At 50.5% G+C, this 25107-nt stretch overlaps 7 protein-coding genes across 7 annotated transcripts; 4 read left to right on the forward strand and 3 right to left on the reverse strand.

The window, feature by feature from the left end:
* Positions 1 to 3965: 3965 nt before the first annotated feature.
* SCP_0302150 (hypothetical protein) lies at positions 3966 to 4727 on the forward strand (the record flags this gene model as incomplete). The annotated part of the gene is made up of 3 exons (XM_027755612.1): positions 3966 to 4091; positions 4149 to 4464; positions 4528 to 4727. 3 exons carry the CDS (start codon positions 3966 to 3968, stop codon positions 4725 to 4727), a joined length of 642 nt encoding a protein of 213 aa, XP_027611413.1.
* Positions 4728 to 7443: 2716 nt separating this feature from the next.
* SCP_0302160 (hypothetical protein) lies at positions 7444 to 7894 on the reverse strand (the record flags this gene model as incomplete). Its single annotated transcript, XM_027755613.1, has 2 exons — positions 7444 to 7637; positions 7687 to 7894. 2 exons carry the CDS (start codon positions 7892 to 7894, stop codon positions 7444 to 7446), a joined length of 402 nt encoding a protein of 133 aa, XP_027611414.1.
* A 1905-nt stretch (positions 7895 to 9799) lies between these two features.
* On the forward strand, positions 9800 to 10089 carry SCP_0302170 (hypothetical protein; the record flags this gene model as incomplete). Its single annotated transcript, XM_027755614.1, has 2 exons — positions 9800 to 9860; positions 9917 to 10089. The coding sequence occupies 2 exons, from the start codon at positions 9800 to 9802 to the stop codon at positions 10087 to 10089; spliced, it is 234 nt and encodes a 77-aa protein (XP_027611415.1).
* Positions 10090 to 11886: 1797 nt separating this feature from the next.
* On the reverse strand, positions 11887 to 12458 carry SCP_0302180 (hypothetical protein; the record flags this gene model as incomplete). Its single annotated transcript, XM_027755615.1, has 2 exons — positions 11887 to 12366; positions 12414 to 12458. The coding sequence occupies 2 exons, from the start codon at positions 12456 to 12458 to the stop codon at positions 11887 to 11889; spliced, it is 525 nt and encodes a 174-aa protein (XP_027611416.1).
* A 691-nt stretch (positions 12459 to 13149) lies between these two features.
* Positions 13150 to 15689, forward strand: SCP_0302190 (Pre-mRNA-splicing factor CLF1; the record flags this gene model as incomplete). Its single annotated transcript, XM_027755616.1, has 8 exons — positions 13150 to 13361; positions 13413 to 14010; positions 14057 to 14437; positions 14485 to 14691; positions 14751 to 14798; positions 14855 to 15259; positions 15312 to 15450; positions 15508 to 15689. 8 exons carry the CDS (start codon positions 13150 to 13152, stop codon positions 15687 to 15689), a joined length of 2172 nt encoding a protein of 723 aa, XP_027611417.1.
* Positions 15690 to 16604: 915 nt separating this feature from the next.
* Positions 16605 to 16974, reverse strand: SCP_0302200 (hypothetical protein; the record flags this gene model as incomplete). The annotated part of the gene is made up of 2 exons (XM_027755617.1): positions 16605 to 16725; positions 16805 to 16974. The coding sequence occupies 2 exons, from the start codon at positions 16972 to 16974 to the stop codon at positions 16605 to 16607; spliced, it is 291 nt and encodes a 96-aa protein (XP_027611418.1).
* Positions 16975 to 22307: 5333 nt separating this feature from the next.
* On the forward strand, positions 22308 to 24579 carry SCP_0302210 (hypothetical protein; the record flags this gene model as incomplete). Its single annotated transcript, XM_027755618.1, has 9 exons — positions 22308 to 22368; positions 22420 to 22454; positions 22509 to 22895; positions 22952 to 23028; positions 23088 to 23685; positions 23740 to 23902; positions 23966 to 24258; positions 24325 to 24475; positions 24536 to 24579. 9 exons carry the CDS (start codon positions 22308 to 22310, stop codon positions 24577 to 24579), a joined length of 1809 nt encoding a protein of 602 aa, XP_027611419.1.
* Positions 24580 to 25107: the final 528 nt, after the last annotated feature.

A 25107-nucleotide genomic window follows, 5' to 3' on the forward strand; every position in this document is an offset into this window, starting at 1 on the left:
ACATTGGTACATGGTCATTCTATCCCTATTTTTCTGAAATTGTGTTCCTTATCTTTATTGTCCTCAGAAACCTTGCACCTTTGGGTTGATGCTTTGCATGATGTGGCCCGTGGACTATACGATGTCATGCACGAAATCACCGGTAGATGTAAGTTGGCAGATGGTACCTTGAGACAGTTACAGATTGTAGTTGAGGAGTTGAAAGTAGCCTTCAGGCTTGTAGCATTCCCTCCCCCAATAACCAGCTTCTGATTAGTGTCGGACTGAGGTCTGTCATGTAGCATCATGTAATATCTCCAAAATGTGAGACCGCTGATGAATGCACACCCGACACAAACACCTAAACCTAACTAAAACAAGAAGAGATCTGCGTGAGAGGGAAGGGTAATACGACTGTAATATGATGTAAGTGGATCTCAGAACCTCGACCAAAGCCTAGGGGGATGCTACCTGTAAAAGAAAGAAGACTTGTAATGAAGTGCAAAGTCGGGCAACAAAATACGATAAAGTCACAAAATTCAGAGAATGAGAAGCTAAGGTTGTGTCAGAATCACCAAAGTCATAGGCGAAGATGAACTAAATCACAAGTGGAGGGGAAGCATCTGTGATGAAAACGCTATAGGAAAATGCAGTATTCATCATCTCAACAAAGTTGCAGTCAGTCTAATGCAAAAGTCGGAGTAAGACTAATGCAGATGGTGCATCACAGCTCGAAGTATCGCTATGTTGCTATGTCACTATTGCAGTGATGCTATTGCAGTGTCACAGTCTCTAAATGCAGTGTGCAGTCTCGCTATGTCGCAGTGTCACAGTGGAATATATCACAGTTCGACATTGCTATCACAGTAAATGCAGTTTTCTCTGTAATCTGAAGTGAAGGGGAAAATCTCCTCCTGGTCTTTACAGCCATTTGCAGAACATAGGGCGCAAGCCCAAAATTTTTATTTTCGGTCACATTTTCTATTGTACACTGTATCCACTGTAACTCTCTTAATACCCATTCGATTCCTTTGAAAATTAGTGCAATAGAACAGGATTGTAAATATGCAGGGGATGATCTGATCAGATTTTCAAAAAGTGTGAATTGAGCATATCTCGAAATACTGAGCCTATTTGCACAGTATTTCCGAGTTTCTGAGACAAATATGCCACACCTATCTAATGGGTGATCACTACACTATGTCAGGGTCAATACCTACAGGACCACCACTTTATTTTGTGTGTATTCGAGCTGTGTTCAATTGTCCCACTACGTCCACTGTACAGCAGTTTCGGAGTCCTCCTGCCAGAGCACGTGACAATGGTTATCTCAGTGTCATTGCCGCTGTGCTACTCTCGCACATCTGTTTCGTTCATTCAGACTGTCTACATTCTGTACTTCTGTGCACTAGCTTCTGTATACTAGCTTCTTCACGCGATGCCTCATCTCAGGGCGAGGATTCCAGTACAGCAACATTTCTTGAAGGATCTCAAAAGGCGGGTTATCTATCAAGCCTATGAGATCAGAGGCGAGGCACCCAATTACATCGTCTGCATCAATGAAAGTGCAGTGAACATCTTGACGACCTATCGACAGCGTGGTTGGGCATACAAGCATGTGCATGCTCAGAAGCGTTGTTGCTTTGTTCGAGGAACATGGTATGTTGTTATGTGACTGTGAACATCCTTCAAAGGCTGATCTCTCTGTATTTTTCAGCTACTCCCTTCTTCCAGCAATCACACTCGATGGCATTATATTTAGTCACATCAAGGTCAGAGGCTATAATGGCGAGCAATTTATTGAGTATATTCAGGGACTGCTCGAGGTAATGAACCCTTACCCTGGGCCACGGAGCATGCTGGTTATGGATAATTGCCGCATACATCACGTTGTCAGCATCGAGGAGCTATGTGAAGCCCGGTAAGTCAGTGATACTTCAATTCTAATTGATGACACTTACTGCTATGATATATAGCAGTGTAAAGCTCATTTATCTCCCGCCTTACTCCCCCAACCTCAATCCCATTGAAGAGTGCTTTTCCTTTGTCAAGCAGTGCATACGGCATCGTGGACAAGAGTTTCATGATCTCATTGAGCTCGGAGATGTGGCTGGCCCATACTTGTTTCTGTACGCTATGCTTGATAAAGTGACACCTGCAGCTGCTCAGGGTTGGTTCCATCACTCAGGATATATCTGATCCTGATGTCTACAACACATGTGTCTCAATCGGGATACTTTTTTAGCCCACCTGTGCTCTCTTCTTGCCCGATGCCCTGTCTACTCGCTGAATTTCAGCTCTTACCTGGTTCAACAAAAATCTGGAATTTTCACTCGGCAGCCCAAATTCTGAGCTATGCAAATGTGCCTCATCTAGGTCTACAAGCTCATCAATATTGTAGAAGTCGGCATCTTCAAAGGTACTGATGTAGTTGTCTAATCTTCATTTCGGGTGTTGACTGTGAAGGTTCCGAAGAAAGTCCCCGACAGAAGTGTACAATGTAGCGTCCTGTTCTGGTGGGTCACTAGAGAGGATATCAGTGGCAGCTCGCTTATGAGTCATGCCATTGGACGGCATTACTGATGGTGTTGGCAGAATATTAGGTACTGCTCCATAGGGCATGCCCATATACGGTGACCACTGATACCCAGGTGCCATTGGCATTGGCATTCCATATGGATGTCTACTGGTGGGGTCCTCTGGTTTGTTGGGCATCATTCCTATCCCATGTCCATGGAAATTGACAAACAGCTCTCCCTTTGGAGGTGATCTCAATGTGACACCATGAGTGCTGGTTGCCTGAGAGCAATTAGACCTTGTGTGTAGATCAGATTGCAATGCTAATCAGTGCAACAGACCAACCACGAGGCTGGTTGAATGTGAGATTGACATGATTACCACCTCGATCGATTTTACACCACTTGGAGGTGCCGCAGCACTGACAATTATTTAGGGTCTTCTCAAGTTGAGTGAGGAATCCTTTTTCTTTCTCTGCCATTCCTTCATCCTCTCCTTTATCATTGGGATCACTGTTATTGAGGTTCAATAGTGCTGGCTTCTTTCCTTTTGGTTTTGCTGCTGACCTCTTAGAATGGGCACGAAGGAACTCCATGTACTGCGAATGGTGTACCGATAAGCTGTCATTGTGCATGATACAGTTGGTGGAGACTTACTTGTTCAGGCACCACAATTTTGACAGGTACTGTCACTCCCTTCTTCTTGTTTTCGGCATCGACAATATCTCCAATGCATCCTGCCCAGTCCTCCTCACTACCAAGATTGATGGCATCAGACTTCACTGTCACTGTCCAGAGTTTGTATGACAGTGATGGTTTGCAAGCGACATTAACACATCCTATCGTCTCATGTATGATCTCCAGTGCATCTTCAAATGATGTTCCACTGACGAGATTGTTTTTCTGTCGCAAGCCGGAAAGGTGGAGTACGAGCGGAATCAAGTCCGCATGGGGTCTGAGATGCGATGAAGGAGAAGAGTCTATTCCAGAGGTATGAGGTGGGTAGCCTGAAAGCGTAGCTAGGAAAATGTCTATAGTCACAATGATTGCTGGAAACGCATCGGACTAAAATCGCACTGCCCTAAGGAGAACGCTGAAATGCGGAAATGCAAGACTGCCCAGAAAATGCACAAAATGCAAGACTGCCCAAAGACGCACTAACTGGATGGGATGGGAATGTGAACGAGTCTTTTTGCCAGTGTACCTTCTGGGATGGTCGTTCTCCCTGACCTCTTCCCCTGCCTTCATACTTAAACTGGTCCTGACCTTTCCTGTCCTCCCGATACTGCCTGCATCTGCTTAACAATCGCTCCGCTGAACCACTGCCCATCACGCCATATCTCGCAATCCCGTCCCCACATGCTTCTACTCCATCTGAGGGGTCATCCATCACTGGTCCCGCCCGAGCACCTAATAAGCACCCGCCTGCCTCGGAGGCATATCTCCCATCCCGAACTCAATCTCCCATCCATGGATGCCAGCGTCATCCTTCGCAAATACACCCTCGCAGAAGCACTTCTTCGTATTGAGATCTTTACCGAGCCCTTCGATCCAATCCTGTGGAAAGCATGGGCAGTCCGGATGCATGTCCTGCTGGTGAGGCTCCTGCAATTATATGTTCCTTCGCTTTTCTGACCCTCACACGTCCCTCAGGTCTTCATGGTCCAACCCCAGTCTGAGGCGGCCAGCGTGGAGATCATCCTATCCCTTCCGTGCAATATCCCTGTCCTGGCCCAAGTGGAGATACACCTTGCGACAGCTCGCACTATAGAAGGCAGTCGTCGGATGATACCTCGGATTGCAGACCACCTTTCTGCCATAGAAGGCGGTCGTCAGATGATACCTCGGATTGCGGACCACCTTTCTGCCATCATTCCTCATAGTTTGACTGCCCGCGTTCTGTACGACGACCCTGCTGTCCACGAGGACTTTGGTTTAGGGCACCTGTCAGACAGTCTCCCTGACATTGGTGCGCGGTCTTCCTGTCCCTATTTTCCCGGAATCACATTTCTCAGCCTTTTATTACCATCAGGAACCTTGCACCTTCGGATTGAGACATTGCGCAATGCGGCCCGCGAACTGTACAATGTCATGTGTGGAATCACCGGTAGATGCGAGTTGGCGGATGGTACTTTGAGACGGTTGCAGATCGTAGTTGAGGAGTTAGAGGTAGCGTTTGGGCTCGTAGCGTTCCCTCCTCCGATAACCAGCTTCCAATTGGTGTCGGACTAGGGTCGGTCATGTCGCACCCTGTAGTATCTCCGAAATGTGAGATCGCTTCGCGGATGTGATTCCCACATCAGCACACTATGCGTCCCTTCACTGCATGTGAGACTGAGCCATTGGGATCCTTCACTTCCAGCCTGCAGGACCAGAAGCACAATTTCTACTCCTCAGTGAGTTTAGGGTCACATTCTGCGAACCGACAAACTCACTTTTGTCCTTCGTGCTTTCAGAAGACTCTTCTACAACTTCCTTAGCAACTGGTTTCTTGTTTGATATAGTGGAGGCTTTCTTCAATGCCTTGTGTGGCTTCAGCTTTGGTTTCGGCTTATCAACAGCTTTGACTGAGGGAGCGTCCGAAAGCTCATCGGGCGAAGAATCGTCAATCACAGTTTCCTTGGCTCCATCTGACTTTTCTCCATCTGGTTGTAACATATCCTGAGATTGCTCCACCTTGGTATTGGAAAGGGCCAGTCACCGCAGTTTGCGAGTGCTGGTAGACTTACTGTTACCCATGAGATATTGTGGCCCAACCAAAAATGGACAGCACCACATGTCACATGCTCTGGCAGGAGGACTCTGGAACTGCTGTACAGTGGACGTAGTGGGACAATTGAACACAGCTCGAATACACACAGAATAAAGTGGTGGTCCTGTAGGTATTGACCTTGACATAGTGTAGTGATCACCCATTAGGTAGGTGTGGCATATTTGTCTCGAAAACTCGGAAATACTATGCAAATGGGCTCAGTATTTCGAGATATGCTCAATTCACACTTTTTGAAAATCTGATCAGGTCATCCCCTGCATATTCACAATCCTGTTCTATTGCACTAATTTTTAAAGGAATCGAATGGGTATTAACAGAGCTACAGCGGATACAGTGTACGATAGAAAATGTGACCGAAAATGGAAATTTCAGGCTCACGCCCTATGTTCTGCAAATGGCTGTAATGATAATCGACGTAAATACAGCAGGTATTTATAGAGAGGGAAGAAGGGAGAGAAAGTGAGAAAGTTGCAAAATTTCGGACAATAAATCCTGACATCAAAAAGAGTCGCAATGGTTTAGGACCAATAGAAAAATAGGGAAAGTGAGTGGTGAGGTGAACATTGTATGTTGGAGATGGAGATGAACAGTAAAGTAGGGGGGAAAAGAAAGAAAACATATGCTACTTGTTCTGAACCACATGGAACATCCAAATGGCATTTCCAGTCCAGCACGAAGGTAGGGGTCTTGAAGGAGAAAGTTGAATGATAAAGAGTATCAGATTTGCAAAATGAGAGGGTGCAACTGCTGAGCAACATCGGCAAGTCAGCACGACAAACAAGAAAGTTGGCGCGAGGCCCCATCCAGAGAGGCGGCATGACATCAGTAGTGTATGAAATTGGATGAGAATCAGGCAGGGCACATCAGATGAGACCAAAGGGCAATGGGTAGAACATATTTGACAGAGTGGGAGATGCAAGAGTGGTGCATGAGTAATGAAAGAATGTCAAAGTCAAAGGTTCGAGAGAAGTCACGTGAAGTTGTTCAATGTCACAAAAGCTCACAGAATGTCGTGAAAGTGTCGGACTCGTCTTAAAGACTAAGGTATAGAGTGGAAAGGTCTGAAGGGTCGATGGAAAATGCATTTTCAGAGGCCAGGAGTGTCAGGGAGCTTATCACTGCTTTGCCAGATATAATTCTCACCTCAGCATGCTATGTGTCCCTTCAATGATCAAGGTCACATGAGCTTTAAAACATACTGCTAGGTAGTGCTCCGCAATTATGATTAAATATGCCACGAAGGCAAATAATAATATTATGTATTATTACTTGAAGACCTTAGCCAGATATCTAATGGTGGTCTAATATAATCTAAAGTATTCTATTATAATTTATTATGATCACACCTTTTCACAAGGGGTCAGTGCAGTATTATGTGAGCCCAAAATTGCCCTGAGAAGGTCCCCAAGTATGGATCATTGGACAATTTTCCCGGTATTCAGAGTTTGGTGCCTGGAGGTGACCTTCTGAAAAGGTAGGCTTACCTGATATGGAACATCACATTCCCTTCTATGGTATGTCCGGGCTCACATATGCTTCAGTCAGTTACGAGAATTTCCCACAAATAGCTGCAACTCTAAAGAACTGTTCCGGAGCACAATTTCTTCAGATTCCCCCTAGAACTCCATCACGTGTAGTGTATTTCGAGTATGATTAAATAACATGTTCATATTGTAATATAATGGATTTATAATATTATCTGGTCCCATACTATTTAATCGTATTTTTGATTTAATTATAATTATAATAAATTATAATAATAATCTCGCGGAGCACTACTGCTAGGATAAAGGAGTGAGCACAATGATGAAAGGTTCTAGGAGGCTGGTTCGAGACTAGAACTCGAAAGGATTCTCATTCGAGTTATCTCAAAGTGTACAAATATGGATTCTCATGTCAGATTTCGATCAGTTATGAAGTCTTCATACGAATGTTTTCTTCCACTTAGATCAGTGTAAAACACTTGCAATAAATTATCTAACGAGGTTTGCAAGCGAGAATTTTGGTTGAGACGGAGAGTTATGGTTAAATGTCCTTACACGTGAGTTTCCGATCAGGACTCAAATTTGCGCACACCTCAAGCGAAGGAAGTGGAGAGAATATTAATCTAATCAATACATGCGCACTCTATGTCCATAACATGTCCATAACAAAACAACCGGAGTGATTATGCGCCTATACCAACACGTAAGTCGTGGTTGTGGTCGGCCTTACAGTCGTAGTCGTCGTGGTGCTAGTGAACGTTGTGGTTCTCGGGACGGTAGACGTAGCATAAGAAGTCGCGGTGACCGTAGTGGTAGTGTCGTATGCCACGGTGTTGATGCTTTTGATAAACGTGACCGTCGTAGTAGACGCGCCGGCAGGGCTCGCTACGTGACGATTAGACTATGCATGGAAAACCAGGAAATGGGTGCGTACCAAACGCCACGGAGCAGGCGGCAAGAACAGCAGCGAGCGAAAGAGTGCTAGGGAACATCATCTTATTAAGATTGAGTTGATAGTGGGTGTTATGTGAGGATATGTGGATGATGAAGAGAATTCGAGTTGATGGTTTCTGGCCGTCGTCGAGCTGGACTTTATACCTGGATCCCCTGGCTCGCGTCCTACTTGGATATTCTGCCTTCATTGTGGACAGGCGGAAACTTCGACCCTTCGTAAGCCGACCGGTTGCGGAAAAGACGGGCGCGCGGAAATAATTCGAGCTCGACCCGCGCGGCACGTCCAAATGAAGCCTTCCGCCCTACGCATGTCGGATACGGCGTCTGGAACAGGTCAGCCGAGGGCATTGGTTTCTCGACTATTTTGATCAAGCCTGACATTCTGTGCAAGCCTGGCATTTTGATCAAGCCTGACAATGTGTGTGCGAAAAATCAGAATTGGAATCCACGAACTCTGATAGTCACTATGAGTGCCAAAGAGTAGGCGTGCTTCCTCCTAAGGCTCAAGGTGACACAGAGAGAAAAGAAAGATTCGCACAGGTGTACCGCTCGGGAGAACAGGTATACAGGGCGTTTACCACGACGGACTCCGCGAGTACGGGCAAGGATAGAACGGTTGATAAGAGAAGAGATGATGTCACTCCATGCGGCGGATAGCCGATGCGATACGCAAGTAGAGACATCCCTGTGAGAGAACCGGACACGAAGGTACTGCATCGCGGACGCGGCGGGGTACCTCTAATTCATTGGAGAAGATGAGTTTTAGCCAAAGAATACAAGGAATTGAATGCAACAACATACCATTCAATTACGGATAAAGCGCAGTGCGGGTATGTCCTCAATCAACGTCCTCGTTCCCAGGTTAGACGGGTAGTTTCTTGCTGCATGGCCCATGTCATATTCCGTGTCGAGGTGTACCTTGTCCCCAGTTAGTTCGGCCGCGCTTCTAGCATGGCCGCTTGACGAGGGGTCGTAACGTAGTCGAGTGCATTCCATCAACATGACGCTTTAGACCCGAGGAATTCTTGAAAAGGATCCTGCAGCCAGCGACGGGGTACGGGATGCTACGAGGTCGGGATATATGGCACGTTAAAAGAAGTGAGGTGGCTGCGACGACGAACAGTGTGGGACATTTCCGATGTAGCGGTGAACGTCTTCAGTAATAAGCAGGCGCGAACTTTTTGACGCTTGCTCTCTGTCACTATGCGTTGATCATTGGCACCCATGAATACGCTCATGGCTCCCAAGAATCAAGACCAAGCTGCCTGCGGACGGTCGGGCACGACTCGCCCGACGCATCGATGTATTTCAAATTACACACTTCCTTCCATACCTTCCATATCCGTTCCTGGTGAGGTTCGAATATCTCTTAACGCCGACGGAGCGTCCACTCACGACAGGGATAATTTTGATATAGGCCAATAGCAAAACAAACTGGATTATATATAAAAATCACGACGGCGGATGACTAGCAAGTTGCTACATGATCCTCTGGATAATGAGGGACCACTACTATGCAGAACGCGTGTGTTAGATGGCGCTTGCGAACCACGTACACTACGACTTCATGCAGAACAAATGGGCAAGATAAACGGGAAGGAAGGCGAACCACACGGCGCTCGGGTCGTTGATCGAATACTACAAGTGATCGATTTGACTGCTGCCTGGACGATCGTGCTATAGCACCGCCGCCTCGAATCGAGATGTCCACAACAGGGGGTGAAAATCCGTCGATTCGTGGGAACGTGAATAACGACCGCCGTAGGTCCTAACATCGGAAGGAATACATTGGACACCGTCAGCACCGTAGCGGGGTGTGCCACATTGGGCTCACTTCCGGAGGACGGGACAACCTGCAGCGGCTGGCGGATCCGGCATTCGGACGGTGACTATCCATTGGCACTTCGACCAATGTTCGCGGATGCAAATTCTGCTCCCGCGAATCCGCTTCCGTCGAGAGGGAGCTGGAGAGTGCTAATGGCACCGTCGAAAGGTATATAAACCTATGAACTTTGACAGATAATTATCACACTCATCTCGCACACACATTACACACACTCACCTATTCTACACCACCTCGCCTATTATTCATCATGTACTTCAGCAAGAGCATTCTCGCCGCGGCGGTCCTGGTGGCTTCTGGTGTCAATGCCGGTAAGTCTGATAATATCAAACTCCAACCTGCGCTCACCTTCTATTTCTGTTATCAGTTTACGTCTACACCACCGTCTACGTGACGAGCACGCGAACGATCGATGTGCAGTCCGTTACCACCACTCCGGTGACGTCCACTCGTACCTCCACGATTACGGCGTCCGCGACCTCCACCGATGTGTTAACTTCGACTTCGGTGTCGACCATCACTTCCACCATCCACCACTGAGGACAGTAGACATGGAGAGTAGCATGTAGCGATTCGTACACTCTGGATGCTTTTATACTCCCTTTCTTTGCTTGAATCATTGCAGCATATCCGATGAAAATTCAAGTCTCGTTAGTGTAAGATTGAAAAACGATACACAAGCCTGCCGTCTGAGCTTTGCATCTCCGCGTGGTTCAACGAACTATGCGTTAATGACGGCGGGTACGAAATCTTCGGTTACAGCGCCGAGCCGTTCACCGAAAGTTAACAGACGATGCTACCGATGTAATGGAGGGACACTGGAGTTGGATAATATGCGAGCAGTTAACAATCACCTTAGCGCTCGCGTTCTCGGGATGCACAGTATGTTGCGCGATTTGCCTCTTCGCGAGCATCTGGTTGAGCTGGAGAGGAGTAGTTGCCGAACTAAGTAAAGATAATCAGTGAAGGATGAAATGAGGGAATTGTGCACCCTCGCGAGCTTCAGGTGGAGTGCTGCCATCATGAGGCTGTTGTGCGGAAGTCGAAGGAGGCACCAGCGTGGCAGGCTGGTGTTGTTGACGGTGCTGAGGGGTCCCGCAGTACGCGAATGTGGGTAGAGGGGTAGTTTAGAGCGGGAGATTTCAAAGGGCTGGATGAGGTTGCTTGCACGCGTAGAGCGGGGTCCATGGAGGAGTGAATTTGGAAGAGTGAAACACTCCCAAATACTAGCGTAGGGGTTCCAATGTAGCTGAATACGATAGAAGTCTGTTGTCAGTGTTGCTTAGATGGTCGAAAGTGGAGCGCGATGGACACTCGTATGTGCTGGCTTACCGAAAGGATGTCCGGGAGGGTTTCCAGTCAGTCAGTCAGTACGGGCTGCATGATATGTGCGCAGTGCCACGTATGCTTTCCCGTGCTAGTGGTGCAGCTCAATTTGGCTTACCTGATGTGCTCGACGTCGCGTCGGGCTGGACACCTCTTGCGCTTCGCCAACAGCATGACGCCGGAGAGTCTTCGGGGTACGCAGAAAGCTTTAATTAGCCTGGAGTATTTTCCATCTCTCTGAAGGAGATATGAGACACAATCAGTCAGGATGAAGAGGATGGTCCTAGACTCGTCCACCCACCAGCTGATCTTCTTTGTAACATTGTGGCTCCGTTATGAACTGTGTAGAAGATGCCGCACGTCGACGCGGATCGCTTTAGTATCCGGTAGACGTTACGGTGATCTTGGTTGGTTTGATAACGGTGAATATGCATTAATGCATGACCCTTTTCTCAGGCCAGACCCATCACACGAAATGAGACTTCTCCATACGTGGGACGGCAATGCAGCTTTGAAGTTTCAACATATTCTGGCTCCTGCCGAAGAAAGGATGATAGAGTGCTCAGGTACCCATCTTTATAGGGCCGTCATGTGTCTGCCTGTACAGATCGCATTCAAGTAGTGGGTAAGCATCCATGTTTGTTTTGCAGTGGACTGAATGGGCTCAAGGCTTACAGGTCGGCTCGGAAGTGTCCAATCACGGGTGGTGCCCTCTTCAGCACGTTACGTTGATCTATGACTCGGAGGTCAGTGCAACGTGTAGAGGAGGAGCAAGGACCGTTCCCGACATGCGTGCGTCCATACCCCATCCACCCTTCGACCCTTCATATCGGTGAGGCCAACTATTCAACCGCTAAATGGCCTGCGAGCCACGGCCTATCTGCTGGCCCCATCTGGGTAGAACGAGTTCCATTCTCCCAGCAACGACTCTCTGTCATTGACGTACTGGACCATACCTTCTCCGTCGCTAATGAAAGCTATTGGATAGTGATTGTCAAGAACGTCAAGCTTCTAATTTCCCTTGTCCGCTAGAAAGGGTATAAAGGCCGTTATCTGAATCAGTGACGCTAGAGGAGGGCGATTCCGGGAAGAACCCGTTCCGCCGTGCGTTCCTCGTGCGGCATGAGAAACCCGCACCTGTCGATCCTCGTTGATAGTTCTAGTCTGCTTCTTAATGGCCGTCGTCATGTTCGCGTTGTTGTTGCGGTAAAGCTCTGGATTCACATAGTTTTTGCTTTTCAAGTCCTTGGATGATGGCGGCCGCACTGCCTCTTTGGCAGCAACAAGTTCATCACGTTGCTGCGTTATCCTCCGTTTCTTCGTAGATCCTCCATCCGTCTTCTTCTGAGATGCGATGAGCTCCTCGTGCACATCGCGATAGCGCGCCAGGAGCCGCTCCGACTGCATCAACGCAATCCGACAGGGTACTGTCGCGTAGTGCCACGCGCCAAGCGGCGTCGAGATGTCCAGTGACTCCGCCTGCCGCTCGAACTGCCTGAGACATCAGTGAGTTGTCGCATCGGTCTGCGAACACGTACCCCATCCTTCAGCCACGCAGGCCGGCAGTACCATTTGGGGGCCATTTGTCAGGGCGCTGAAGACAATAAATTCGCTAATCCTCATTGCCTCGAGAAACTTGAGCGCCGCCGGAGCTGATTTGTGCCCTTGTTTTGTTGTATTCAACGAGCAAGAGGGACATTTCCAGTATGGATTCTCTGTTTCAATCTGCATGTTCTGGAACAAGGAGGCTACATCTCACTCAGAAATCTAAGCGGGAGTGTGTCCGTTCGAGATCGCATGAATTCCGTGCACGTCTGAGACGGAGCCTATGAGCACTTGCAGCGCGAGAGCCGCTCCTCACGGTCATGTTACCTGCACGCGTCACGAATTCCCTTACGCGGCCGCGCGCTCTCCATATCTGTCACGCGACGCCAAACGAGGCAAGATCTGCATGCCGGAATCCTGACGGGCGTATACTGGAGAAGTGGTGACCTTCGCTTCGTCACGCGGGGGGTCCCCAGTGGGGGCCACCACGCCTGCAACCGAGTTTGTAGTACCCCATGATATACCCTATGTCCGAAATGTGAGCATACGAACTGCCTTTCTAAGAATTTCCGTCACGCAATGTAACGCTTTCAAGTTCTCACGTGCAGTGGCGGATTGACAGGAACCGTTTGTGTGTGGCGTGCTTGCTTTCCCTCCATTATCTCTCACGGCCTCAATACCTAACAGAACTTGAGACACGGCGACACCATCAGCCCACCCTTCTCCAGGATGCAAGATGGAAGAGCACCTCGCATTAAGAATTGCGCGCCCGCAGCATTTCAAGTAACAGCCGAACAACTGCTCCGAGATGCCCAAGAACGCCAGGAGTCCCAATTCCGCTCCCCAAGACAGCGCGTAGAGGACGTTGAAGAGCTGCATGAGTACCGAGGTAGAAAGCGGGAGGAATTCGAAAAGAGGATCAGACAAACCGGGGGAAACATGTACGTCCTCCTGCTTCCATCTCCCAAACAACGACGTGACCGTTTCAACAGCAAAGAATGGCTGCAGTATGGAAACTGGGAAGCAAGCCAAAATGAGTTTCCTCGGGCACGTTCTGTCTTTGAGCGAGCTTTGGATGTGGATCCACGAGACGTCAAACTGTGGCTCAGCTATACTGATATGGAGCTAAAGTCCCGCAACGTCCAGCATGCGCGCAACCTCTTTGATCGCGCTGTCACTCTTCTCCCCCGCGTAGACCAGCTGTGGTACAGATACGCCTACCTTGAGGAGCTGCTCCAGAATATCCCCGGCGCACGGCAGGTATTCGAGAGATGGATGCAGTGGGAGCCGGATGACAAGGCATGGCAGGCATATATAAAGTTTGAGCAGCGTTATGAAGAACATGACCGGGCAAGCGCGATCTATGAGTCCTGGGTTGCAGTCCGGCCAGAGTCCCGTGTATGGGTCAAGTGGGGCAAATTTGAAGAAGAACGCGGTAATCTGACCAAAGCAAGAGAGGTATTCCAGACTGCCCTCGGGTGTTTTAGAGACGAAGAAGAGCAAATTGAGAACGCTCAGGCTGTATTCAGTGCCTTTGCAAAGATGGAGGCTCGGCAAAAGGAGTACGAACGGGCTCGTGTTATTTATAACGTAAATCAGCACTTTTCCTGGCGATTCGTTACTGAGCGGTCTGTAGTTTGCCTTATCGCGGCTTCCACGATCAAAGTCAAACGCGCTCTACGCAGCGTATACGCAATTCGAGAAAGAGCACGGTACACGGGTTACTCTCGAAGCGACTGTCCTCGGTAAACGTCATATTCAATACGAGGAAGAGCTTTCGCGCGACAGTCGAAACTACGACGTATGGTTTAACTATGCAAGGTTGGAAGAAGGTGCCCTTCAAGATCTGCGAGGTGAGAATGCCACCGCAGAGGAAGAAGAGCAAGCATACGGCCGTGTGCGAGAGGTCTACGAACGAGCTATCGCTCAGGCTCCCCCTGGAAACGAGAAGCGGTATTGGCGACGCTACATCTTTCTATGGCTGAATTACGCTCTCTTCGAGGAGATAGAAACTAAGGTGAACCAGCTCTGCCTCTGCATTTCTTCCGGCTGACTTTTTGTGAGCATTACGCCCGGGCTCGCGAGGTATACCAAACCGCGCTCAAACTCGTTCCGCACAAACAGTTCACGTTCGCTAAGCTCTGGATTCTTTTCGCCCGCTTCGAAGTTCGACGCATGGATCTAGGAGCAGCAAGGAAGATCTTAGGGACAGGAATTGGGATGTGCCCTAAACAGGCACTCTTCAAAGGGTACATCCAGCTTGAAATCGACGTAAGCCTCCAGCCCTCTCACTATCCGTATGAGTCCAGACACCAACCACCTATTTGTAGCTCCGTGAATTCGACCGCGTACGCACACTGTATGGAAGATACATAGAGGTAAGCCTTGTCCCCTCTTCCCGGCCCTTCTCTGAACCTGAAACCGTTATATACAGTATGACCCTACGAACTCCAGTGCATGGATAAAATTTGCCCAGCTCGAATCGCAGCTCGGTGACTACGCCCGCGCCCGTGCGATATTCGAACTCGGCATTTCTCAATCGACGCTGTCGATGCCCGAGCTGCTCTGGAAGAAGTACATCGATTTCGAGGTGGAAGAGGGGGAGCGGGAGCGGGCGAGGGCGCTGTATGAGCGGCTTGTGGTATTGAGTGGGCACGTAAAGGTGTGGATATCATATGCTTTGTTTGAGGCTGAGTCGATGCCCGCGCCGAGGAGCACGTGGGAGGAGGATGAAGACGGAGAGACGGAGGTTAAGATGGTCGAAGGGAACGTTGATTTTGCGAGACGAGTATTCGATCGGGGGTACAAAGATCTAAAGTCGAAGAGTCTGAAGCGAGAGGTTCGTCCGTATTCTGTTTCCATCTGTACTCTTCATGCTCACAATTTTCTAGCGAATGGCTCTGTTATTGGTATGGAAAAAATTCGAAGAAGAGCGCGGCACACCGGCAGACGTCGCCGAGGTTGAAGACATGATGCCCGTACCATGTGTGACACGGCGCGTTGATGAAGAGACTGGTCAATTCGTGGAAGGTACGTACGCGTACGTTCTGGCTCCCGTCCCTCAGCATTTCTCAGTCTCTGGAGCAGATGATGATATGTTGTTCAAAGATGAGGAGCGCCAATCAAACCCGACGTCGTCTAAGTTCTTGCAAGCGGCCCGTGAGTGGAAGAACGCCAAGAAGTCCGACGACGTACTGCCCCCAAGGCCCGAACTTGCTGTCGAGGCAGATGCTTCCAGCGATGTAGCCAGCTCGCACACTGGCGATTGATCGGATTTGTTCAAGATAGTTATATAATCACACTGCCATCAAAGAATGTGAGTCAGTGAGCAGAGTCTATGGTTGACACATGCACCATCGTGATCGTATTTGCATACTGGAAACTGCTCATTAAGTTTGAGGAGACATGCTTGTAGCCACGATCCACGTAGGGGCATGCATAACTTTGATCAAGTAGCGGACCAGTTAGCAGTATGAAGGATGGACGAACATATTCACGGTCCATAAGAATTCACGAACTGTTGCTCGCTGGACGATAGGACGACTCCGCTCTGGCTGTTCAACAGCTAGTCATCAGGAAAATATCTCTCTTTTTTTAACCTTCTTGAACTTTTTTTCTTACATCCATTGCTCAAAACATAAATTTTGAGATCCTGAAAGAACATGGCTTATGGGCCTTTCGTCCTTATGTGTCTTATATAAGACCATGAGTGTACTAAGTTATTGCATAAGAAAGAGAGATGTTTTCCTGATGACTGAAGGACTCGCCATCAAAACCACTAGCTCCTAATGCTAGTGACTTAGGCCTTCCATTAACCGATACTATATAATACCAAAGAAAACATTACACAGAGCAGAAGTGAGAAACAGGTCTCCAGTGAGAAGTTAGCAGAGCATAAAGAGAGAAAAGCTATCCCGCCCAGTAGGATCGGCGGTAACTTGAAGTAGGGTTAGTAGGGTTAGGGTCGACCAATCAAATGCCGAGTTTCCTTGAAAGTCTGTGGCTATAATTGTGACCGTCCTCCCCACATCAGCAAGGTCACTATTGGTCTGCCTTCGGGAGACTAAGTCTGTAGTAACTTACTAGTAAGCAGTCTCTTGTCTCTTTCTTGTAAGGCTCTCGTACCTGGGAAATCGTGAAGCGGTACGTGGATCCCCAGGCTTCCCTTGAGGCGGCTCTATACTTTACGATGGGCCAGCAGCGTCCAGGAGTTTGCCAAAAAAAAGAAGCTCATTAGCATCGCGCAAGTTGCGTTTGCCTAGTGCCTGGTCACAGATGGCGTGAGGAACCACGAGCCTTGGCAATCTAAAAGATATCATCGGTGAGTATCGCCGATTGCCTGCAAAGAATGAATTAATGACAGTCAGAACGCTGTCGATGATACCTAGGTGGAGTGCCCGTAACACTCCGAGAGGATTTCAAGAACCGTTTATTGCTGCCGACTCCGGATCCGAGAGATTCATTGCGATTGCGTGCCGAATACTTTTGGCTTGTGTAGTCCTGGACTCGTTCACCCACTAGATGATCTCCTCTGTAACATTGTGGCTCTGTCATGAAGTGTGTATAAGATGCAGCACGTTGACGCGGATCGCGTTACAATCCGGCAGGTGTTACGGTGATCTTGGTCGGTTTAATAACGATGAATATGCATTAACGCACGACCTTTCAGATATTCTCCGGCCAGACCCATCACAAGAAATGGGACTTCTCCAATACGTGGACGGCAATGTAGCTTTGAAGTTTCAACATATTCTGGCTCCTGCCGAAGAAAGGATGGTAGGGTCAAACTGCTCAGGCACCCCGGTGCCATTTTTATAGAGCCGTCGTGTGTCCGGCTGAACAGATCGCATTCAAGTAGTGGGTAAGCATCCATGTTTGTTCTGCGGTGGACTGAATGGGCTCAAGGCTTGCAGGTCGGCTCTGGAGTGTCCACTCATGGGTGGTGCCCTTTTCAGCACGTTACGTTGATCTGTGACTCGGAGATCAGTGCAACGCGTAGAGGAGGAGCAAGGACCGTTCCTGACATGCGTACGTCCATACCCATCTACTCTCCGGCCCTGCACGTCGGTGAGACCGACTATCTGACCGCTAAGTAGCTGGCGAACCACGGCCTATCTGCTGGCCCCGTCCGAGTAGAACGAGTTCCATTCTCGCAGTCACGAATCTCCGTCATTGACGTACTGGACCATGCGTTCTCCCCTGTGTCGTTAATGAAAGCTATCGGACAGTGGTTGTCAAGTCAAGCAAGGTTCGGGTTTCCCTTGTCCTCTAGGAAGGGTAAGAAAGCCGTTATCCGAATCATTGACCCGAGACGAGGGCGATTCCGGGAAGGACCCGCTCCACCGCGCGTTCCTCTTGCGGCGTCAGAACCCCGTACCTGTTGATCCTCGTTGACAGTTCCAGTCTGCTTCTCAATGGCCGTCGTCATGTTCGCGTTCTCGTTGCGGTCTATAGCCCTGGATTCACCTAGTTTTTTCTTTTACACGTCCATGCATTGCGCTTCAGGGCACAGACCACGCGCTGGAAGGCGAACTGTCTGCTGTCGGGGCAGATTCTCGGCCATCGATGGGAGGCGTGTGAAAGCAGGACATGTTCGTGACGGAGGGTGTCCTCATGTTCTATGCGAGAGTATTGCAGGTGTGTCTCGTGTTCTTTAGGTCTCTCTGGGGGTCACACTGTCCGCTAATTTCTTCCGCATCACCGGTTTGAATTTTTGAAATTGACCTAGGGGAATATCTGCGTACAGCTTTCCTACTTCATACCCGTCGCCGCAAGGTCTCCAACGTATGACTATGCGTTGCGAATATACTCAGACTGCCAGAGTCCCCACATCAATTATTCCCGTATTTCTATCACCTCTGATGCAATTCTACCACTTGGGGTGGCATTTTGGGGTGTAATCATCTCGGCTCAGGACGTAAGTGTAAAACTCCTAGCGAGCATAAACCTTGCCCTAGTCATGAATGCACAGGTCTACATGCATTGCTTGCAAATGCATTTGCAAGCTCATCTCGCAATTCCCGCTGAGAATCCATGCCAGAAAAACGAGGGTCTGTACTGCGAGACAGATTCCTCCGCGAAATCACCCGTGCGCCGGTGCATAATGTTCGGACTTCCATACCGCCGGCTGTTCTACTGACAGGGTCATGGTGGCGCTCCCATGACAGAATCAACTTCGAATCGTGCGTTTGCATTCAGCATTGCCGAGAGCGCGTCGAAGGAACTGGCTCCCGATCGTGGCACATGTGCCCCCAAGTTCCCCGTGCCTTGTTAGAATCCCAAGGTAGATTCTGAACTCTAGGACTATCACGCGAAGTTGGCGGGGTTGCTTCCATCTCCACTCCCCTCGTGAGACCTGTCTGGCTACGATGGCGGGACGCCAACAATGCTGCTGATGCCTTCCAGCCTGTTGCGTCGCTTCTGCGTTCTATCGGATTGGTCATCGATTTCTCTGGACGTTGATACGCACACTGGCGCACCGTCCAAATTACCTTGCGGTGCATCGAGGGTGGTGTCCTTACGCACTCCTCGGACACCTCGGACTGCAAGTGCACAATCCCGTCCCGCGTTGCACAGCAAAGCATCGACTTACGGCTGCATGATCATCGTGATGGCGGACGTGTGTGTGGAGGGCTGCTGGAGTACTGGTCCACAACAACAGGATCTCGCATCTGATCCGTCTTGCACCACGGGGATCTTCAATCGTGTTCCCGGAGATTTGCTCACTGTCCCGCATCTTATTTTGAGCTCTAGTTCTGGATGCCGTGTGCAATATCATACATGCGCGTGGTCGTTCGCGGCTCTGCATCTTTGTGAGGCTCGGCGCCTGTTGACACTCTCTAGGCGTCCATGTTCAAGGAAGCGACCAAACGTGAGGAAATTCGGTGCACTATTACTTCTTTGATAATGGGGCGTCTACCGGTGCTCGCCCTGACGACGATATTCACATCGTCTACCGCACTTCTCTTCTCTGCCACTGCGCCGTGTTGACTTGACTTGGGCGCGCAAACTTTGTGCTGGCTAGTCTTCGAACCTGCATACTGCGCAGACGCATGACCCTCTGCGTTCACAATATGCACTGGATGAACGCTCCGCTCCGCGCCTGTCGAGCCCCACATCCCATCCGACGTTCTTCTCTGCGAAACGTACCTTAGCTGCAGCGCACCGACTGTCCGTGGGGCGCCGCGGGGCGCTAGCCAGTGCCCGTGGCACTTTACTACCTTCAAATTCTTACTATCTACGGGACTGGAGTTCGCGGGTCCAACCGCATCATGATCGATGCATGATCTGCCTCGCGAGCCGGACAGAGCAGTGCGCTACCGGTGGCCGTACGGTGCGCCATCGGCAGCTCAGCTCGCTAGCATTCAGGTAAAGACGTCGGTGCACATCGCGCGCCTGGGCGGGTACGACGGCTGTTTCGGGCGGTCGTATACACCCGCTGCACGGTCGGTTGCCGTTCGCGGGGACGGAATCTTGATTGACGTAGAGCGGCGGGTGGTTACACATACGCTGCGGTTCACTAGCAAGTTATGAGTACACTAACATGGAATGGTGAACCGCCGTGGATGGGCCGAGCGCCTGGGCGCGCCCGCCGTTCTCTAAGATACAAGGCTGATGTTGAAGCGGTGTCGCGCATGTGCTACTGTGCTACCTAGAACCGTGATAGTATGGTACCGCTCCTCATATGTGCGCTCGGGAGTATGGGATGCGCATGGTACACACGCGCTGCGTAATTTAATTCCTAACACTTTACAGCGACGTGATCGGGGACGTAGAGTAAGCTCAGACGCGCACGGGTAACTGTATTATTGTTATCAAGATCTTCTAAAGCTTCCAACGCCCAGGGGTCGAGTCGGCAGGTCAGGAGAACGTTCGCAGCAGCGGCAGGGCCCGTTAGGAGGCATTACGAATACTGAACCCTAGCGGATATAGCACGAACGCGAGTAGTGGTACCATTGGGGCAAGTGTTGTTCTCGCCGGAGCTGTGCAGAAGACATGACGAACAATAGACTTGAGATGGGCATCCTCGCAGTTCAAGAAGTGTAATCATGTGAGTGATAGAATAGCTCTGTCCTTGCACTGCCCCACAGCGCGCTGTCGAAGAACTGATCATTGTCACGAACCGGGCTAGCTGCCTCTCGAATCATGTTGGAGAGTTAGATTTATTAGATAGAACGGACGACAGCCACGCCACGCAGAGTGTGTTGTTTTCATCTCTGCTAAGCTGCATCACTCCGCACACGCGGGGCGGGAGGATCGAATCTCTTAGTTCGCCTCGACGGAGGGGACAAAGATCTCAGACTCCCTGCTGGATTCTGACACTCCGTTAAAAGTACGCACCGCTGTTCAGATCACCCGGTGCTAGCGCTGATTGATCGTCACGCTACAATAGCTGAGCAGTGCCGCGAGCTCTGTCTACTGTGTCCTGCGGAGCGTTACAGGACGCGCTTCTTCACGAAATGCAGCAGTCGCGAGCAGGACGCGTCATGTCCGCGTATGGTATGTCTAGTCATGTCGCAACTGCGTCCGAGGGAGGACCGGGTTAAAAAGGTACGGTGCTAGTGCCGGAAGTTTGTTTAGAGCGCCTTGTTTGTAAGCTGGAGGGAGTCGCTCCCGCAATGTAGGGTATCAAGAACGCACGGATAGAGGGTCAAATGATGACACGCGGCATGTATATGTGATATCCTGGCAAGCACACAAGACGTACGCGCATCAGGGCTTTGACAGCCATAGCCTTTGGAGAAGACGCGCCATCAAACCGTAAAGCGGAGTGTGCATCATGCAACGAGGAAGAAGAAGAGCGGGCACGCCCGGTCAAGGAGATAGGGAGGATAAAGACTCATAATATTCTGCAGCTTCGCTCTGCGCGAAACGATGGAATCCTTCATGCTTCTCGAGGCGTTGCAGATGCCGAGAGAAGGGTCGCGGACAACTTCCGAATTGAGACGGTCCTCTGAGAGAAAAAAGCCACACCGAGCTGCCGAAGGAGAAAATGACGAGTCCGGGAAATAGTTAAACTTTGGTCCGCCGCTGCATGCCGAGAACATTATATATTACCACGACCTCCGGGACCGCGCCTGTCGGGAGTCGGCTCGGCGACTTGCGCCATGTGCTTTTGCATAGACGCCGAGGGCGTACCTGGGACTCATCGACAAGCATCGATCCTGCATACACGAGCTCGATATAACGGTCTGGAGAGTTGCGAAGATACAAGAAGAGAGCCTAGAGAGTGGGCGGCAGATAGTGCGCCGCAAGGGGACGGCTCGACTATAATGATCGTGCGCGGATCCGGACGGTGAGGTAACAGGGAAAAACAGCAGCTTATCTGGGTAAACTCCGAGCTGGCTCGGAAGTTGGTTTAAATCTAGAGTTTGACCGGTGAAACGAATATGAGAGACTCCACGGGGAGATGGCTGGCGTATTCATCGTGCAAAACAGTGGCACTGCCTTGCGAGCATGCGAGATGGACTCTGGAGCAAACTGAGATGTTTTTTGGCTCGAGTAACGTCGTTCGGGAATGATTGGCCGTGGTGGGACCGAGGACATACAAACATGATGGCACGCGCCGTACTCTGTCGGAACTGGCCAAGCAGTGCCGGCGCTTGCTGGGGTGCTCGGATCCGTCTACCCCGCGAACCAGATTTGCTACAAGTACTGTCTCGTTCTTTCATAATGCCCTGCCTGTGCCTCTCTTGATTTCTTCACTTCATCTGTTCGAGTCGCAGTCGTATCGTTCAACGACGTGCCCACCGCCGCCGCCGCCATCCTTTCCAACCTGGCAGCCGGCTTGGACAGCGCTCACCCTCTTTAGCTTCTCCGCAGTTTTACTTTCACAGCCTGCGCCGTCCCCGTGTCGCCCCTTTCCCAATTATTCTACTATTTTTGTAATGGCCGAGAAGCAGATCACAAACTCTTCCCCGGGACCGAGCTCCAGCACTCTCCAGAGAGGTGCGTCACCCCTCTCCCCCCTTGGCCACAATTGACCGCGATTCCGTTTAGGAAAGGCATGTTTACGCTGCAGAAAGCGCAAAATGGTGCGTGTTATTTTTTTCCTGTTTAGTCGCCGCGCACTCACACCCGTGCCGCAGAGGTGCGACGGCGCAAAGCCTGCTTGCCAGCAATGCGTACGCGCGAAGAAGGCTGACGGCTGCGAGTACGACGATGGTAAGGGCAAAACCAGGACGCAGCTCATGCGCGAGCACATCGCACGTCTCGAGTCGAGGATAAAGGAGCTCGAGACCAACGAGACCTCTACCCCCTCCGTCACCCTCTTCGACCCTCATGCCCCTTCCCCCTACTATTCAGAGTCCTCCGGCTCCTCAAGCCATGGCTCTCCGGGGAACATCAGCCTCTCGGCTTCCACGTCTCCGGTACCTTACGGTCCAGACGAGATTCGCTCGACCATGGTGAGCCCTCTGACGGTGAAGTATCCAGATATGGATTCTTCTTGGGAGGCACAATGGGACCAGATGACAGTGAGTCACCCCGAATCAAATGTCTTGTCTCTCAGACAGCAACTGAGTCCGACGAGAACTTTGCCTCCGGTAGTCAGGTTAGCGATGCTTATAGGGCATCAGAGGAACCCCCGGTCGAACTTGCACAGATGTTGTACGATTGTTCTTGTTATCGCACCCCGCTACGCCAGGCTGATGTTATGTACTGTACAGATTGGAACTTTTTCTCCCTCACCGGCATCAGTGTGGGTTGGAAGTCCATATCGGTCGTATGCGCGAATCGCTCGGGCTTCCGCCATCGGAGCAACGTCATCCAGCCCTGATGAACACCATCTACCTCTGGGCCTGCTACCTTTCACGGCCAGAATCTTTATGTGAACATGAGCCCGTGTATTTGTCGCGTGCGCTCTCAGCGATGAACGAAGCCATTCAGTACCCGACAAAGGTCGTCGACATTATCCAAGCATCTTGTTTGCTTTCGATGTATTACCTCTCCAACGGCCGGCTCTTCGAAGGAAATTACTATGCGTCTGCTGCAGCGTCGCTCGCGTTGCAGTACCGGCTCCATCAGATTGATTCGGACGAGCTCAGCGCACACCCAGGCATAGGTCTGTGGGAGCCCACTTTCAGTCTTGAACCGGAGAAGGACCCTATTGAGCGTGGAGAGCGAATTTTAACTTTCTGGCAGGTGTACAGTCTTGACAGGTGCTGGTCGGTCGCGCTTCGGCGGCCACCGATAATTCCGGACAACGACCATCCTTCGACACGTATCACCACCCCATGGCCGCAGCGCATGGAGGAGTACGAATCGGTATGTGGTGCATAGTTTACTTAGATGCCAGACTGAATTGGGGTCCGTTTTCAGGGCGATCTTGAAGGCAGCTCGGGCAACGGCACGATCTTCGATTTTCTAGCCCATCAGGCACAAACGTCGAGCCTCGTCGGAGGATTTTCGACGATTGCGCTTCGTGCCAAGGCTTCTGTGTTGTTCGAGGCCGCCGATCGGCTCTCTTCTAGTTTCATGCGTCGTAAGCAGCCTCCCACGTCTGGCTCTTCGCACACGCTGATATTCAAGGCCTCCGCCGCAACAGTTCCCGCATCGAACACGATGATGGACGAGTTCCGCGTCCTAGAGCATACGATTACGCGGTTCACCGCGACGCTGCTGCCCCTGCACCAGCTCAGCGCGGCGGTGCCCGAAGAGAAGTTCACGCTCATCGTCGTGCACAGCCTCGCCCACGCGGCTATGATCCACCTGCACGCCCCCTTCGTCGAGCGCGACCCCATCTCGCGCGAGAAGTGTGCACGCGCCGCGCGCGCGATGATGCTCGTCACGAAGCACATTGCGGAGTTGGACTTTGACTTTCTCGAACCGATCGTCGGGGTGCGTCGTTCTTGACTATTCGGGTTATATTGAGATCTCACCCCAGATGCGGTGCCTGATATGCAGCCTTGCTGGCTCAGCGGTGCCAAAGTGCTTGAGTCCGAGCTCATACGCCTACAGGCGTCATGGCCCCCACCAAATATGATGGAGATTCGCGGGGAGCTCGGCGGTTTCCTCTTCGTTCTCACGAAACTCAGCGCTCGATTCCCGCTATTAGGCTCGTTGTCCTGCTCTCTGCTGCACGCGCACCTCTGATAGGTGTATTTGGCCGTAACAGGATACGAGGCAGCCAAGGTACAAAGCTCACTAGAGGGCAAGTAGACGGCCCTCCTTGCTGCTACCTGGCAATATTCAACGGCATTGCATTTTCTCTCGCCCGCCTGCCCGGCGGGCAACGCAAGTACGGAATGACATTCATTGACGAACTTTCACGCTCGCTACCCCATTATTTGGTCACCCCGCTTCATTCGCTCACGTTTACGGACGCTTACGGATTAACGGACTCACATTCGGACTGGCCGTCACTGACTTGATTATGGACTTGTTACCACCACGGACCTTGCTTGCTGCTTGCGGACTACATGGATTATTCAGTGTCGGACATTCGGAGCGTCCGCTGGACTTTCTTATTCTTGGACTCCGCTCGGACTGGACCTTAGCATTTTTCTTCTGCTGCAATCCGCATCCAGACATCTATTTGCATTCACATATTCGCACTTTGCAATCCGTACCGGTACCCTCTAGCCTCATACGTTTGTCATAGCTTTTTGCTCACGTACTTCCGGCTTAATGTTACTGTAGAACTAGACAGTCATAGTTTCCGCTTCCCCTACCCTATAATTGTAGTCA

Source organism: Sparassis crispa (genome assembly GCF_003851025.1).
Source record: "Sparassis crispa DNA, contig_000002F, whole genome shotgun sequence".
Classification (NCBI taxonomy): Eukaryota; Fungi; Basidiomycota; class Agaricomycetes; order Polyporales; family Sparassidaceae; genus Sparassis; species Sparassis crispa.